Source organism: Populus alba, chromosome 16, assembly GCF_005239225.2.
Source record: "Populus alba chromosome 16, ASM523922v2, whole genome shotgun sequence".
Taxonomy (NCBI): Eukaryota; Viridiplantae; Streptophyta; class Magnoliopsida; order Malpighiales; family Salicaceae; genus Populus; species Populus alba.
This window is the reverse complement of record NC_133299.1, coordinates 5,586,050-5,601,508: the sequence shown is the minus strand read 5'-3', so window position 1 is coordinate 5,601,508 and position 15,459 is coordinate 5,586,050. Positions and strand designations below refer to the sequence as shown.

Sequence of the window (15,459 nt, the reverse complement as noted above, 5' to 3'; positions counted from 1 at the left end):
TATATCTAGAGCAGTGGAATTTGAACCTTGATATTATAAATGATCTCAGAATTTTATTCTTCAGTTTCCAATTACTGTTTACTAGACAAATGTCATTGGTTATAAGAGAAATGTCTCAAAATAATGCCTTGGAGCTCTTGTGCAAGTGATCAAACACTATTATAAACTCATAGTTACCTCAATTTCCAATTGAACCCTTTCATTTGTAATGAATTTTGAGTGCATCACTATTTTTTTAAAAAATAAAAATTAAGGGGTATAAAATTACTACTTTGCCTTCATTACAAAAACCATTACACTAACTGACAGGGGTAGAAAGGTCTTTTTATCAGATCTAATGAATGTTATTAGGTTGGTTTTGTGCATCTTTTTTAATCTTTCTTATCACAATAGAATTACTAAATAATCTTCAAAAGCAATATTTAATTAACTACAATACAAGGTTGTTTTTGTATTTTTTTAAAGCACAATAAAATCATTAAAATACCTTTAAAAGTCTAATTTATTTAACTAACACGTAAAGACTTTTGCTTTTGTATTATGATTTTTTAGTTATTATCAAGTTAACTAGGGTGATTTTTTTTTTTTATTAAAAATAAAAATAAAAATATTAAAAAAATTGTTGACACACATCAGCGTGTGGATGATGCTTGTTCACTTTGAGCAGTGTGCTCGGTTTCACCCAGTGTCCAAACATTGACTTCTAGAGTGACATTGGAATCTCCTCGGCAACCTTTCCATGTCTAGCGATGCGCGTGGTCAACAAACCTCTGTTTTGGTCTTATTAACATTCTTTTTTTTCTTATCTCTTTGATTTTCATGCCAAACCTTCTAATTTTTCAAAACAGTCACTTAATTTATTTTTCCTTTAGATTTGATTTTGGTTTTTTTATTACTATTTATTTTATTTAAAATTGATAATTACATAAAATCTTATAATGTTTGATCACATTTTTATTTTTCCACTATAATTTCAAAAATTACATTTTACATCTCAAGTTAAATAAAAATTTTAAAAATGATTAAAATAAGAAATTGCCATTTTATGTAATACAACACAAACAACTATCATGTCAATTTCTTTTCCTATTCTCTTCCTTCCCTTTTTAATTAGGATTCTATATGTCAAAGAACTATCTCGATCCAAAAACTTAAGCGGTTAGGTGAGGTCTAAGATATGATTTATATTATTTTCTAACACATCCTCTCAGGTGAAAGCTTTTTGAGCTTGAAACTTGCACAGACCCCCACTGCCTTGTGCTTAATTTTTATCAAATAAATAAGAATGATGAGATTCGAATTCGTGACCGTTTAGTTATCAAAACTCTGATACTATGTCAAAGAATTATCTCAACTCAATAGTTTAAGCTATTAGGAAAGGTCTCAAGATATAATTTATATTATTCTCTAACACTATAACTATAGATGGAAATGATATGTATCCAAGAATGCTAAGCAGCTCTACTAAATGTATCATAAAATGGGCTGAACCAGTTCAAAAATTGATTTTAGATGTTTATCGGTTCACAAGGGTTAAATTGAGAATATTCCTAGATGGCACCTTAGCAGCTTAGCTAATGGGGCAACTCATGGCTCGACTAAAAAGCTTGGGGGCTTAGCTTATGGTTTGACTTAAGTGACTTAGGTGGCTTAGCTCGGCTCAAATATATGCATGCATGCACATCAATCATCTTCTTTCTCTAGGTGTGTTGGCTACACATTATGATGATTTTTGCACTGTTAGATCTGTAATGAATAACCTTACACCGTGAAATGATCAAAATGTGTTTTTAATAACTTTAAAAATTTAAACATATCTCAAAAACTCTTTTAATTTTTACGAATAAGGCCCCGTTTATAATTGTCAGTGAGATAGATAGCTAGTAGTGGTTTTGAAACATTCTGGGAAGATAAATAACTCTTTTTTTTTTTTTTTTTTAATTTTATAAACAACAAGCTTATATAAATTATAAACTCTCACCTTCTTTTTCTGTGTAGTGTTTCGTTTTTTTTTTTTTAGATACATAATGAAAGCATGACAAATCAAAGTTTTAATAGTTGAGTTTACTACATCAGCTTCATCATGCTGATCCAAGTTTAACAACAACGTAAGCCTCTATAGCACACGGAGCTTCATCCTGGTACAGGTTACATTGCATGGAGTTTGGGCTTGCGTACTCTGCACGAGCGTCCTGCCTTCTGAACCAAAGGGTTCTCTGCATCATTATTTGAGCTTGAACTTCCCTGCCCAGTTTCCAGTTCCAACTCTCTCTTATTGCCGTACAACCTCCAACCCTAACTTTCCCAATATCCATTTGAGATGATGACGAAAACAGGCTGGTATCTAGCCCTTTGGCAGGCTGATGCCTAGTCCATCTGTCGAAACCGATTCAAACACCAGCGTAATGTGTGACAATAGCCCCAACAATCAGAGGTTTACAACAGCAATAAAAGAAAAATTATAGTGAAATGAAAAACAAATGAAAGTTAGGTGAATTGTTACCTCTTCTCGATTTAAAATGATCTGTGTTTTTTTGTTTTTAGCGCAGCTTCAACCTTTTTTGATGCCTCGTCTAAATAATGCATAGCTATGTTCTGGCAATCCTCAAATGCAGAGGTTTTATAAATGACATCCAAAGCTTTTTTCAAAAGCAAACTCATTTGCTGTTGCTTCTGGCAAGCCAACTTCTGAACATGCTCAACTTCTGCCACACTATCTTTAGCACATTTTGTCCACCGCTTCAATATGTACTGGTCTGGTAGACGAAAGACATTTCTTGCATTGAGTACCTTTAAGGCATGGACACATAAAATTCCTTCTGATTCATATTTCCTACAGCTACATGCAAGATTAGAATCCAGACAGCTGAGTTCAACAATGCTCTCCTTCTGGCCTTCCTCTGTCAGCTTGAATGTAGCATTCGTCCCATCACTAGCAATTTCTTCTATGGCCACCGACAAACATTTTATTAATTCGTCTTGAAATATGTTGAAGATTGTGCGGGTGTATATATTGGCTGCCTGTTTCTCCATTGCGCTGGAACTTAACACCTTGGTTGTTTCACGGCAACGCATATCTTCATTTAGCTCTGCCGAGCGCTGTGTTTCTACCGCTTTAAGATACTGATGAACAAACATTGACAGATCCATGGTGTCACTTGTTGAATTTTGGAAAACATTGACATTGTCGTTGCATCTTATGCCTGCGGAGAAAGTTTTCTTGTGGAAGACATTAGCCCATCTTTCTCGTGACAAGTATAGATTGTTCAGCCAGGCGTTTTCACAGAGATTGAATTTCTTGAGTAGAAAATCCCACTTTGACTCGAATTCTTCCTCATTTTGGCAGTGAGAGACGCATTCGTTGAAGATGTTGACAAAATCAGGTTGACTATAAAATGCAGATAGGTGCTTTAATGCTGTTTGGCGGATAAACCACACACCAAACAGATGTTCTGCATCCAGCAACACCACTTTCACTGCTTCAACCATCACTTGGTTCTCATCAGTAACAATTGTTTTTGGTTGTTTTCTTCCCATTGCTTCCAAAAAAGTCTCGAACAACCACACAAATGACTCCTTGCTTTCATCAAGCAAGAAAGCACAGCCAAACATGACATACTGCCGATGGTGATTGAGTCCCCAAAATGGTGCACAGATCATGTCATATTTGTCCATCCTAAAAGTTGTGTCTAAAATAAGAACATCGCCGAAGTAGTCATAGTCTACCATGGACCTCCCATCTCTCCAGAAAATATTTTTCAGACGATTATCAGAGTCAAGCTGAACTGCATAGAAGAGTGACAGATCCTCCACCTGCAGACGCCTCAGATAATTTAACAGGATTTGAACTTCTTCAGGATGTGTACTCCAAACCATGTTGCATAATTCTGGGCATTTTGGAGCTCCAGCATCCATTGCCATCTCTGAGTTATTTCCGGTGTGAATCAAGTGAGCCTCGGAAGTTTTAGTGCATGATCTTGTGATATGCCTACGATCTTCAAGGTCATGATTGTGCTCTTGAGAAAATTGCGAGACCGCCCATTTTCCATTTTCTACTGAAAACTGGATCTTGGCATCACAACCTGTTTTTTTTTTTTTTTTTTTTTTTTTTTTTTTTTTTTTTTTATTCCAAAAAAAAACCTGTTCTTGTTTCTTTCCTCTTGTACTTCGTTATCTTGCCAGCTTGTTTCTTCAACCGAAACCCTTGTTTCGAACAAAAAAGGAATCTTTTTCTAATGGTTCCGTTGGACAATCGTTGCACCTTCCCTTTTCTTGTTCTGAAACCAATCTTATTTGCATAACTTGTGTAAAATTTGTAAGCCTCCTCTTCAGAAGAGAATTCCATCCCAACTTCTGGTTTTTGACAACTATCCTTCGATTCACTTGCACCAAAAACTGATGTAGCTTGTATCTCATCCTCATCTTCATTGTTGTCCGATGACAGCATATCAACCCCATAACACTCTAAATGATGTAAAGCTAGCTGATTTACAATCACATTGATGAAATAGTGTTAATTATAGTCATCTACTCAAATTAGAAGGGAAATTTTTCTCTCCAAAAGATGATATCAAACAAATGTTCAAGATAGAGAAAACGTCCCTTACAACAATTGCCACATAAATATTAACTGAAAAGAAAATTATCTGTATTGAATTAAAAATAAAAACAATTGAGGATATGGATATAGTACGTGTAGTTAATTTGTAAAAAAAAAAAAATGTTTATTCCATGTTGGAAAGAAATACTTCCTTTTAATCTTAAAAGTATGGGTTTTTATTGTGTAGTAAATTAAGTTATGGTAGGCGGACTCTTCTATTTGGTTTTCTAATGCTATTATATAGATATATTTATCATATTAAAAGATAACATTTGAAACTTGAAACTTAATATATCAGTGAGATTAATTCATCTTTGAATTAATTTTTATAATTAATTTTGATATTTGTGATTGTTGAGATAAAATTAAATAGCAGTTATTCAATTTAATTTAAAGTATAATTATTTCATGAATAATTATACTATTTCATGAAAGTCATACTATTTAATAAACAATTATATTATTTCATTAACAATTATATTATTTCATCATTATATTTCAAGTTTATAAAAATATTTTACTACACAAAAAAGAAAACATAATACAAAAGCGTATATTCTTTTCTTCGTCTTATCTTTCCATTCTTTTAGAGGTTTAGAATGCTTAGTTATATTTTGAAGGTATTATAACTGCCTGAGACAAATAAATACCTTAAAAACAGTATTTTCATGCCTCTAAGCCAATTTCATATTTCTTTTAATACTAAATATTTATAGCATGTAGGAGATGTCAGATTACCTCAGCTTGAAGGTTTTCACCATGGCTTTCTGGCGAATCAGCCTCCTCATTCTCCTTGTCTTCTTCTTCTCCAGAACATAATGAAGGTGAAGATAGACTTAGATCTTTAGAAATCTGAGACAGAGCCTCCGATAGTGATAGATCACTAGCGCCATTTAATGCACTGCTGCTGCTTACATCTGTATTCCTCTTCTTCTTCGTATATTTGGATGGCTCGTCAAGACCTTGGCGCCAATCACCATCCTGACCCGAAATCCCTTCCCATGGTACAGAACTGTCACGCGCAAAGTCCAGACCGTTTCCATTGCCCTCCCATTCAGATGTTGATGCCTCATCTTGATTCTTAGAGAACAAGTTGGCTGCTGCCTCAACTTGATTCCTAGAGACCAAGTTGTGCCGAATGCTCTTATTGGAACCTTGGGCACTATAACTGGTTTTTTTGGATAGTCCTATAACTGGTTTGCGGATCATTTCCTGAAACAGATTCAACTATTTGTTTGGAGAGTTAAAATAAAAAGGAAATACAGAACGATACGAGATCAAGGAGTTATTGATATCGCGTTAAGTTCTAACAAAACTAGCCGATTGTTTTTATATTTGGAATTTGAGAATGTCAAAACTACACAGAACATGGAAAAAAAGGGTTTCTTAATGCCAAGTACGACTCACAAGTCGTCCACCTTGAAAGAAACGCTTAAGGTTGCAGAGGCTAAAAACATGAAAGAAAAGGAGAAACAGAGAGCGAAAGCGTTTCGATTATAAACTTTCTTATTATCTGCTTAGCTTTTGCAACATAAATGGAAGATTTATATATTTACATGAGATGCATGCACGCAGCTGCCATGTGCTTAGGAAATAAATATACTTGATAGTGTTAAGATAAGTAATATAAACTAAAGGTATGATTGAGCTAATATTTTATAATGGAAAAAAAAATTATGTTGGTAATCAAAAATTTAGAAATTAAACAAAATAATTTGTAGCAATTCACAGTGTTTTGTGAGGAAAGATACAGTATTTTCACCACATAATTTATCTTTTCTGTTTAATAAAAAGCAAAAACAAATTACAAAGCTAAATTTTCTACCAATTTAATATTAAAAAAAAAACCAACAAAGATAATTTTTAGAAGTAAAAAAATCATAAAAAAAAATGTTTGTAGCAATTAACAATGTTTTGTAAGAAAAACTACAGTGCTTTCCCCAGTAAAATAAAATAAAAAACCATTTAGAGAAATATTATAATAATCCACAGTGTTTTATGAGAAAAAACTACAACGCTTTCCTCATATGATTTAGTTTTATCGTAATTATAATTCTTAATCAACTCAATATTAAAAAAAAAAACAATCGACAAAGATAATTTTGAAAAAAAATCATATGGAAAAACACTGCAACAATTGTCAATATTTTAAAGAAAAAAATTATAAAGCTAAATTTTTTAATTAACTCAATATTAAAAAAAAATCAAATCGACAGAGATAATTATAGAAAACAAATAACAAAAAAAAAAACACAAAAAAAAGGGGAAAAAAATTATGTTGAAAACACTATAGCAATTTACAATGTTTTTGTGATGAAAGCTACAACGCTTCCTTACATGATTTAGCCTTATTTATAATGACTTGTAATTGTAATTCTCAACCAACTTAATATTAAAAAAATAAAATTGACAAAGATAATTTTAAAGAAATAATAAGAAAAAAAACCATGTAGAGAGACACTGTAGCAATCTACAATGTTTTGTGAGGAAAGCTACAATGCTTTCCCCACATGATTAAACTTTATTACAAAGTTAAATTCTAACCAACTTAATATTAAAAAAATAAAATCGACAAAACATAATTTTTTTAAAAAAATATTACAAAAAAAAAACAAAAAAAAAACAGGAAAAAAAACCATGCGAGGAAAAAGCTATATCAATCCATAGTGTTTTTGAGGAAAAAATTTGTATTTACTTGTAATTGCAATTCTTAATCAACTCAATATTTAAAAAATAAAATTAATAAAGATAATTTTAGAGAAAAAACATAACAAAACAGAAAAAAATCATGTGGAAAAAAAACACTATAGCAATCCATAGTAGTTTGCTAGGAAAGTTACACTGCTTTCCTCACATATTCTAACTGTAATTTTTAATCAGCACAATATTAAAAAATAAAATAAAAAAAGATGATTTCGAAGAAAATCATAAAAAAACCAAAAAAAAAACTTTGGAGAAACACTATAGCAATAAACAATGTTTTTTTAAAAAATGACAAAACTAAATTTTCAATCAGCACAATATAAAAAAAAATAGAAAAATTATGTGAGAAAACACCGTAGCAATCTAAAGTATTTAAAAAAAAAAAATTACAAAGCGAAATTTTTAACCAACTCAATATTTTAAAAGTAAAATCAACAAAGATAATTAAAAAAAATAAATGAAAAGGAAAAGAAATAAGAGGAAAGTTGAAAAAAAAGAAAAATAAAGTAATTTGGAAAAATACAAAGAAAAAATAAACGAAAAAAAAAAGGGGGGAGTTGGAAAAAAAAATGAAAAAGTACAAAAAAAAAAAAAAAAAAAAAAAAGTATTTTTTACTTCATTCCAGCTGGATGACTGACCGAGAACCTTAGGAAAGATTCCCATTCCAGCTGGATGACTGACCGAGAACCTTAGGAAAACAGAAAGGCATAACTGATTGCAGACGTAAAAGGCGGAAACTAATTATCCCTTTTCTTCCAACAACTTTCTATCCTCCTCCATATTCTTTAACACACCCATTTACACTTGTGGCTGGTTCACCGAGGATACGTGGTCCTAAGACCACTTCATTTCGAAATCTATACGGGACTGCCACAAGTCTTGTTCTATATTGACCTGAGAAATTATCTTTTTTTCTTTTTTTAAATAAACTTCTCAAGATTCCAATAACAACTCTTTGTTTAGATGCACTAAACAAGATCCAACGAACCCTTAAAATAATACTCAATTATTCATCTACAATAGATAAACATAAACTCTAGATAAAAGGGAAATTCAAAAAGGAAACAAAGCTTTAAAAAAACCAGAAAAACAATGCTAGAAATTAGATGAAGAAAAGTGTAAAATTTTGTCAAAATAATTCAGAATTAACCAACCCAAAACACTTTTTTCAACTTTTTTTATATAGAGAATTTTAGGCATCAAAAGCATATGAACTTTTTTCACTAACAGCTTTAATTATCCAACATAAAATTATTATTAAATCTACATATTTTTTTGATTTAAATCATATGATTTTCGAACTAGAAAACTTGTTTAGGTATTGTTGAAAGAATTTTTCCTTTTTTCTTCCTTTGAGAACAAACCAATGTGTTCCAATAAATAATTTTTCATGAATTAGACTCAAGTCTAAAATATTTTTTTGTTGCTCAAAATATTATTTTACAATAAATTCAAATTCACATCTAGGTTGAAGCAAGTTAACGCTCGCGTGTGAGTTTAAGCTTAAAACACATTTTGCTTAGGACATCTTCATTGTAAAAGCTTGGATGTCCTTTGAGTATAATTTTTAATTTTTCAACTTTTTATTTTATAAACATCAAGAAAGTTCTGCTTTTTTTTTTTTTTTTTTCTATTTGGAATATAATTTTTTTAAAAGGGTTTGGGTTTACCTAAACATATCAATTATAAATTTTGCTTAGGACATCTTCATTGTAAGAGCTTGGATGTCCTTTCAGTATAACTTTTTATTTTATAAACATCAAGAAAGTTCTGCTTTTTTTTTTTTTTCTATTTGGAATATAATTTTTTTTAAAGGGGTTTGGGTTTTACCTAAACATATCAATTATAAATTTTTTTAAAATAAATATTTTTTATTTACTTATAATTTATTTAAATTATATTAATGTTTAATATCAAATAACTTATGTTGTAGACTTGTCATTTGCAATAAATAGCCCAATACATAGGAAAAGGACAAGCTTTGTTAAAGTGGATTGTGCATTACTGCATTACCAGCTTAGGGTCTCTCCAATGTGGACACCTTCTCTCCATTTGCTTCCTCCATCCACTAGAATAGCTCTGCCAGTTTGTGACAGTCCATGCATCCACAAGCTAACCTAAAATGGCAGGCCTGTGTTTTTTTGGCGCCAAAAAGTTTAACCTTCCAATGCCATAAGGTAGTTAGGCACCCAAAAACAATTTCTTTCCTTCTCTTATGCATTTTAGCGAGCATTATGTATGCAAAACTTCAGGCTCGTTGACAAGGACATGGGATAAATTAACTGTTAGTTCAACAAGATTCATGCAAATTGCGGCTGTCATTTAAATGCAACTGCAATAATTTAGCTAATTTTTCATATGATACATATTACATTTTTCATTTTTCTTCCCACTAGCAATCTAGCCTTAGGAGTGATGCTATCCAAGAACTTTTAAATTACCTGAATTTTTTCTGAAATTCAGCCAAGTTTTGAAAATTTTCAGACTAGAAAATTACGATAATTCTCAAAGTAAAATTAAAAAAAAACTCGACTAAGCGAAGAAAATTTCAAGGTACCAGAAATTCTTTTTTTCTTTTTAATTTTTTTTAATTCAATAATATATTAAATTGTCTAAAACCTGAATTGTATAAAGTTCATTATATAAAAAATTAGATTTAAAATAATGTCTTGAATTTTTCGAATATATAATTTGAAGAAAACCTAATTTAGTAAATAAAAAATAAAATTCAGATAGGAGAATTTGAAGAAAAAAAAATCCAAGTAGACAACATTAGTAAACTGGAGTTTGGAGCTCTGTCTTGCGATATCTTCGTGGTTCAGGCCGTGACTTGGTGGATCAAAAGCAGGATGGGCTCCTCAAAATTAATATAGGAAAGTATGGGGCTTATTATCCAAAGTAGGACTTAGTAATCCAGTCCAGTAGGAAGACAGACTAACCCATTATTATAGGCGGCCCACGTTTCTTCTTCTTCTTCTTCTTCTTCTTCTTCTTTAAAAAACAAAAATGCAAGTTAAACAACAGTGGAGTACTAGTTTCAGCTGCTCAATTTTTATTCTGTAGCGATGATCCTGAAATCTAGTTTCAGCTAGTAGAACCAGATGATCCTAACATTAAGTGACCAAATAATTTGAAGATTTACCCTCGCGGGACAGAAATAAGGGGACAGACTTAAAACTTGTCTATTTTTGCTGGTCTAGTGTCTTGGGATAAAAAAAAACAGACAATAAAAGAAAAAATCAGAGAGTTTTAGTTAAAGCTCAATTTTCAAAATATAAGCATTATGCTATTTACTCAATCGTGTGAACTCACTGCAACATTTTTTCTGCAGAAGAGGTATTGATCTCCTCGGTCTTTTCTCTGTTGACAGATTTTATCCTTAATCTTCTTAGTTTTATGAACGTAGAAACATCATTTAATTCCTAGAATATATAAATATATAGGTATCGATTATCGAATGCCACCTGCTGTAAAGTGTCAGGATCATTATTATCCAAACGAGCACGAGATGAATATGGTCGTCATGCTCAGTCTTCAGCAAATGACATATGCATGGTTTCCTAAAATGCAAGATCGCCTTCAAAGCAGGAAAATAGGGCAGAAAATATATTGTGACTAGCCACCTGAACATTGACGTTCATCTTTTCCAAAAAACAATGGCATAAACATTTGCTGCTAAACTCGAGTCAAGTGGGACTTCTTGTATTTGCTATCGCTCATTACTGACTCATTAGCGACTCAGTTATCCAGGGAGAACCACATTTTGCGGCAAATATTTTCTGCTATATGCGGTTGTTTTTTAAGTTTTCACCACTCATTTTCCAAGGCCTGCGCTGCATTACCTCCTTCCATTTCTTTGCAGCTTCTCTTCAAAAACTCCTTTTTCCTTTTTAAAAATTCCTCATCCTTCTTTAAGGTCTCATCATCTCTCTCTCTCTCTAAATCGGCTCGTTTTCAAAATCTCATTTTCATCAACATTTCTGTCTGATGAGAGTACTTCATCGTCATTATTCTAGGATGACAATGACTGTATCAAAACTGGAACCATTATTTTAACCATCCATCTTTGGCTTAAACCAGAAATTTAGATTAACCCAAGTGTTTGGAATTTTGGCAAATGTCATAGTATACAACCTAAATGAATAATTTCTATGTGATCAATCATCTGCTATAGAATGACCTCCAGATCATTCAATTTTTTTGCGCAAAACCAAGCATTTGAAAAATAAAATGTATGACCTTGTCCAGCATTTTTGTTTCTTTGGTTGATAAACTAGTTTCTATATGTTCTAAGGGTATTTATAAGGTGTTTTTTTTTTTTAAATAAGGTTTGAAAAGGGGTTTTTAGGACAAAAAAATTATTTGCCGATTCTTCGGGTATTACATTTATGGTCAAAATCAAAACAAACAAGTGAAACTTTGTCTATTTTAGCAGATAATATGTGGCCTAAATGTTTTTTTCAAGAAAAATATAGGAATACAACAAGTGCTCCACTCTTTAAGAAAGATTTTTAAAAATTATACTAGACATAGGCATGTGAGATTTTTTTCTTAGAAGCTTAAAAGTGTTAGGCCATTAGGCCAACACTCCTTGGATATTTTTTAAGCTTTTTTGAAAAAAAAATTTGTTATTTAATATTTAGGTATAAAATAAATTTTTTAAAAATTAATTATTAGACTCGATTGAGTATATAACACTGATCACAAGTTTGATAGGTTTAGCCACAACTTTAAATATATAAACCCTGTAATGAATCGTGTAAAGTCTCAACCAAAAAATAATAAATTAAAAAAAAAACTTTTGTGAATTGTGATGAAAGTTCCCAGAATATTAATGTAAAACTTTGGATGAAATACAACATATACACACATACACACACATGAAAAATATATTGATGGTTGGAGATTTAACTGGAAGAGCCTATAGGATATTAAATAAGTGGTATTATTATAAATAAAAGTAGAATTTTTCTTCCCCAAGGCCAACAAGTTAGGAAAGAAGATGAGGCTTGGAAATTTCTTCAATTATTATCCTTTCTTATTCGATTCACAAATATTAATTTCCATAATGGTCAATTAGTGAGGTTATCACCAAAATCAAACCTTAATTAGTTAGTTTAGTGAGAGATTGAAAGTAAAGAAGCTAGAGAGAATATTATTAATTAAAGAGAGAGAAGAAATTCTTGGGATTGATTGGAATGCATTAAATTGGGTCAATTGATTGATTGTGATAAGGCATTTTTTTTAATTGAATTTATATTTTTACATGTTTTTACGAGGTAATTGAGAAATTCTCAATTCTAATAATTTTATTTTTTTTGTCATATTTATATGAAATTTTATTTAAGTTGATTTCTGATTATATAAGTGTGAAAATAATATATTAGCAAATTAAAGGAAAAATTAAAACAAATTGTTGATATTGAAACTCGATTAGTGGCCGACCATATATAGGAATTTGAGGGGTTTGGGGAACTTAATTTACTTGTGTGAGTTGTTATAATTGGTTTGAGAAGTTTACTTGAATTTATTTTGAAGAAAATTGAAACTAATGATTTTTAATGGAATGATGAGAATTTTGATGTTTTAAATGTTTTTGTGGATAATTGAGCTAGTTTTTTTTTTTTTAATATGTGATATGATCTCTAGAGGTGGATTATTTGTTATTAAAATTCAGAATGACAAAAGTGTGGAATATTGATGGAATTGTGTTGATTTTGGTATTGAATGATGCTTTGAGTGTGATAAACATGTTGTAAATATGGTAATTTGGTATTGTTATGAATTGATTATTATTTTTATGTTTTGTAGAAGTGAAAGAGTGAAAGTGTGGAAAAACGAGTGGTTATGATAGCTTGAATTTGAGAAAATTAGAGATATTATAATACCCTAAAAAATGAAAATTTAGGGTTGTTACGACAATCCTTTCATGGAGAAAATGAGGGCTTTTGAGCTATAGGTTTGCTCATTAGAGGTTATCAGTTCGAGTCTCGCAAACCTCAAGATCATTAGAGATTTACATGGTCGTTAACTTTAGAACTCATTTGATTAGTCGAGGTGCGCACAACTTGACCCGAACCCCCATGTTAATTAAAAAAATAAAATAAAATAAGGGCTATTGTATCAGTACGAAAGTACATGAAAATTGGTTGCTAGGACAACCACAAATGCAAATAATTATGGATTGATTTTGTGTATAATTGAAATGTTTCAAAAGGACTAAGCTTGTTCAATTATAATGAATTGAACATAAACTAAATCATACCCCTGCTCATGTCTATCATTTCAAGATGATCTGCCTTCTTTGCTCTTAGAACATCTTCTATCTGTTCTAATGTCTTTCCCAGACAGTCCCCAGCTATCTTCTTGCTATCCTCAATTGCCACACTTTTAGTAAAGACATTCAAAGTTTTGTGCATAAGCAAATTCACTGTCTGCTGCTTCATCTCGTCAGCCATCTCCTGTTCATATTCATATGGCACACCACATTTCGCAGATTTTGTCCACCTCTTTAATACGTATTTGTGGGGTATATGAAAGATATTTCTTGCATTCAGTACCTTCAAGGCGTGGAAACATAAAATGCCAAAAGATTCAAACTTCTTGCAACTGCAAGCAACTCTAGAGTCTAAGCAATTGAATTCCACAACGCTCTCCTTCTGGCCTTCCTCTGTCAGCTTGTATGTGGTAATTGTCTCGTTACTGGCGGTTTCTTCTATTGTCACTGATAAACATTTCAGAAACTCTTCCTGAAATGTTTTGAACAATGTGCGCGTGTATATATCGGCTGCTTGTCTCTCAATTGCACTACTAGTTAAAATTGTCACCTGGGCAGTTCCATTGCATTGAAAATCTTCGTCTAGCTCTTCCAAGCGTCTTCTCTTCACCTCTTCCAGATATTGCTGGGCGAACTCTAATAGACCCATGTTCTCATTCTTAGGAATTTGGAAAACACTTTTAATGTTCTCACCATGTTGTAGACCTGCACAAAAGGTTTTCTTGATAAGCACACAAGCCCATCTTTCTCATGACTTGTACAGACGACTAAGCCATGGGTTTTCAGAAAGATCAAATCGCTCCAGTAACGACTCCCACCTCGACTCAAATTCCTCCTCTGTTTGGCAATCAGAGATGCATTTGTTGAAGAGAATCTCAAAACCAGGTTGCATATACAATGCGGAAAGCTGCTTTAATGCATTTTGGCGGATATACCAGATACCAATTCGATGTTCTGCATCAGGCAACACCGCCTTTACTGCATCAACCATCAGCTCATTCTCGTCGGTAAAAATTGTTTTCGGTTGGTGCCTGTCCATAGCCTCCATAAAAGTCTCTAACAGCCAAACAAATGAGTCAGTGCTTTCATTCAGCAAGAAAGCACATCCAAATAGGACCTGCTGCCGATGATGATTCAGTCCCCAAAGAGGAGCACAGATGATGTTATGTTCCTCAATCCTAAAAGTTTTGTCCAGAATAAGAACATCACCAAAGTAGTCATAGTCTACCTTAGACCTGCCATCCCTCCAGAAGAAATTTGTTGTGAACCCGTTAGAGTCAAGTTGAACTGCATAGAAGAAGGATAGATCCTCCACTTGCAAACGCCTGAAATAATTTAATAAGCATTGAGCAGCTTCAGGTTGCAAACTATTTATTCTTTTATCAGGAACACAAACAGTGCAGCCCATATTGGACGACTGTACGCCCTTGTTCCCTACATCTTTGGCCATCTCACCTTCATTATCGGTGCAAATCATTAAAGGAGCCTCGGAGTTGGTTTTGGTGTGTGATCCTATCACACGCCTTCGACCTTCCAGGGGATGATTGTGCTCAAGAGAAACTTGGGAGATCACCCATTTCCCATTTTCCACCGTGCAATGGATCTTGGCATTGCAACCTGTTCGTGTCTCTTTCCTCTTATACTTGGTCAATTGTTAAGAGTTTCTTCTTTTTGTCGAAACCCTTCTCTTGAACAGAAAAAGTACCGTTTTCTAATAGCTTTGTTTGTCAACCGTTGCACCTTCCTTTCCTTACGTTGAAACCAATTTCAATCGCATAGCTTTTGTAAAATTCATAAGCCTCCTCCTCGGAAGAAATTATGTTTTTGGGACTAGAAGAAATGATATCATAAGAAATTATATTTTGGGACGGAGGAAAA

At 32.2% G+C, this 15,459-nt stretch overlaps 2 protein-coding genes across 2 annotated transcripts; both read right to left on the bottom strand.

The window, feature by feature from the left end:
- Positions 1–362: 362 nt before the first annotated feature.
- On the bottom strand, positions 363–4,575 carry LOC118051205 (protein FAR1-RELATED SEQUENCE 3). Its single transcript, XM_035061794.2, has 3 exons — positions 4,141–4,575; positions 2,504–4,082; positions 363–2,376 (listed from the first exon to the last, which is right to left on the bottom strand). The coding sequence occupies exons 1-2, from the start codon at positions 4,445–4,447 to the stop codon at positions 2,515–2,517; spliced, it is 1,875 nt and encodes a 624-aa protein (XP_034917685.2). The 5' UTR covers positions 4,448–4,575; the 3' UTR covers positions 363–2,376; positions 2,504–2,514.
- Positions 4,576–13,558: 8,983 nt separating this feature from the next.
- On the bottom strand, positions 13,559–15,031 carry LOC118051209 (protein FAR1-RELATED SEQUENCE 5). The gene is made up of 2 exons (XM_073405413.1): positions 14,347–15,031; positions 13,559–14,286 (listed from the first exon to the last, which is right to left on the bottom strand). The coding sequence occupies exons 1-2, from the start codon at positions 15,029–15,031 to the stop codon at positions 13,559–13,561; spliced, it is 1,413 nt and encodes a 470-aa protein (XP_073261514.1).
- Positions 15,032–15,459: the final 428 nt, after the last annotated feature.

Coding starts and splice junctions, on each gene's coding strand:
- LOC118051205 (XM_035061794.2), bottom strand. CDS start 4,447: ATGCTGTCATCGGACAACAATGAAGATGAGGATGAGATACAAGCTACA. Junction 4,083..4,140: donor GAGGAAAGAAACAAGAACAG/GTTTTTTTTTGG, acceptor AAAAAAAAACAG/GTTGTGATGCCAAGATCCAG.
- LOC118051209 (XM_073405413.1), bottom strand. CDS start 15,031: ATGGCCAAAGATGTAGGGAACAAGGGCGTACAGTCGTCCAATATGGGC. Junction 14,287..14,346: donor TGAAAACCCATGGCTTAGTC/GTCTGTACAAGT, acceptor CCTTTTGTGCAG/GTCTACAACATGGTGAGAAC.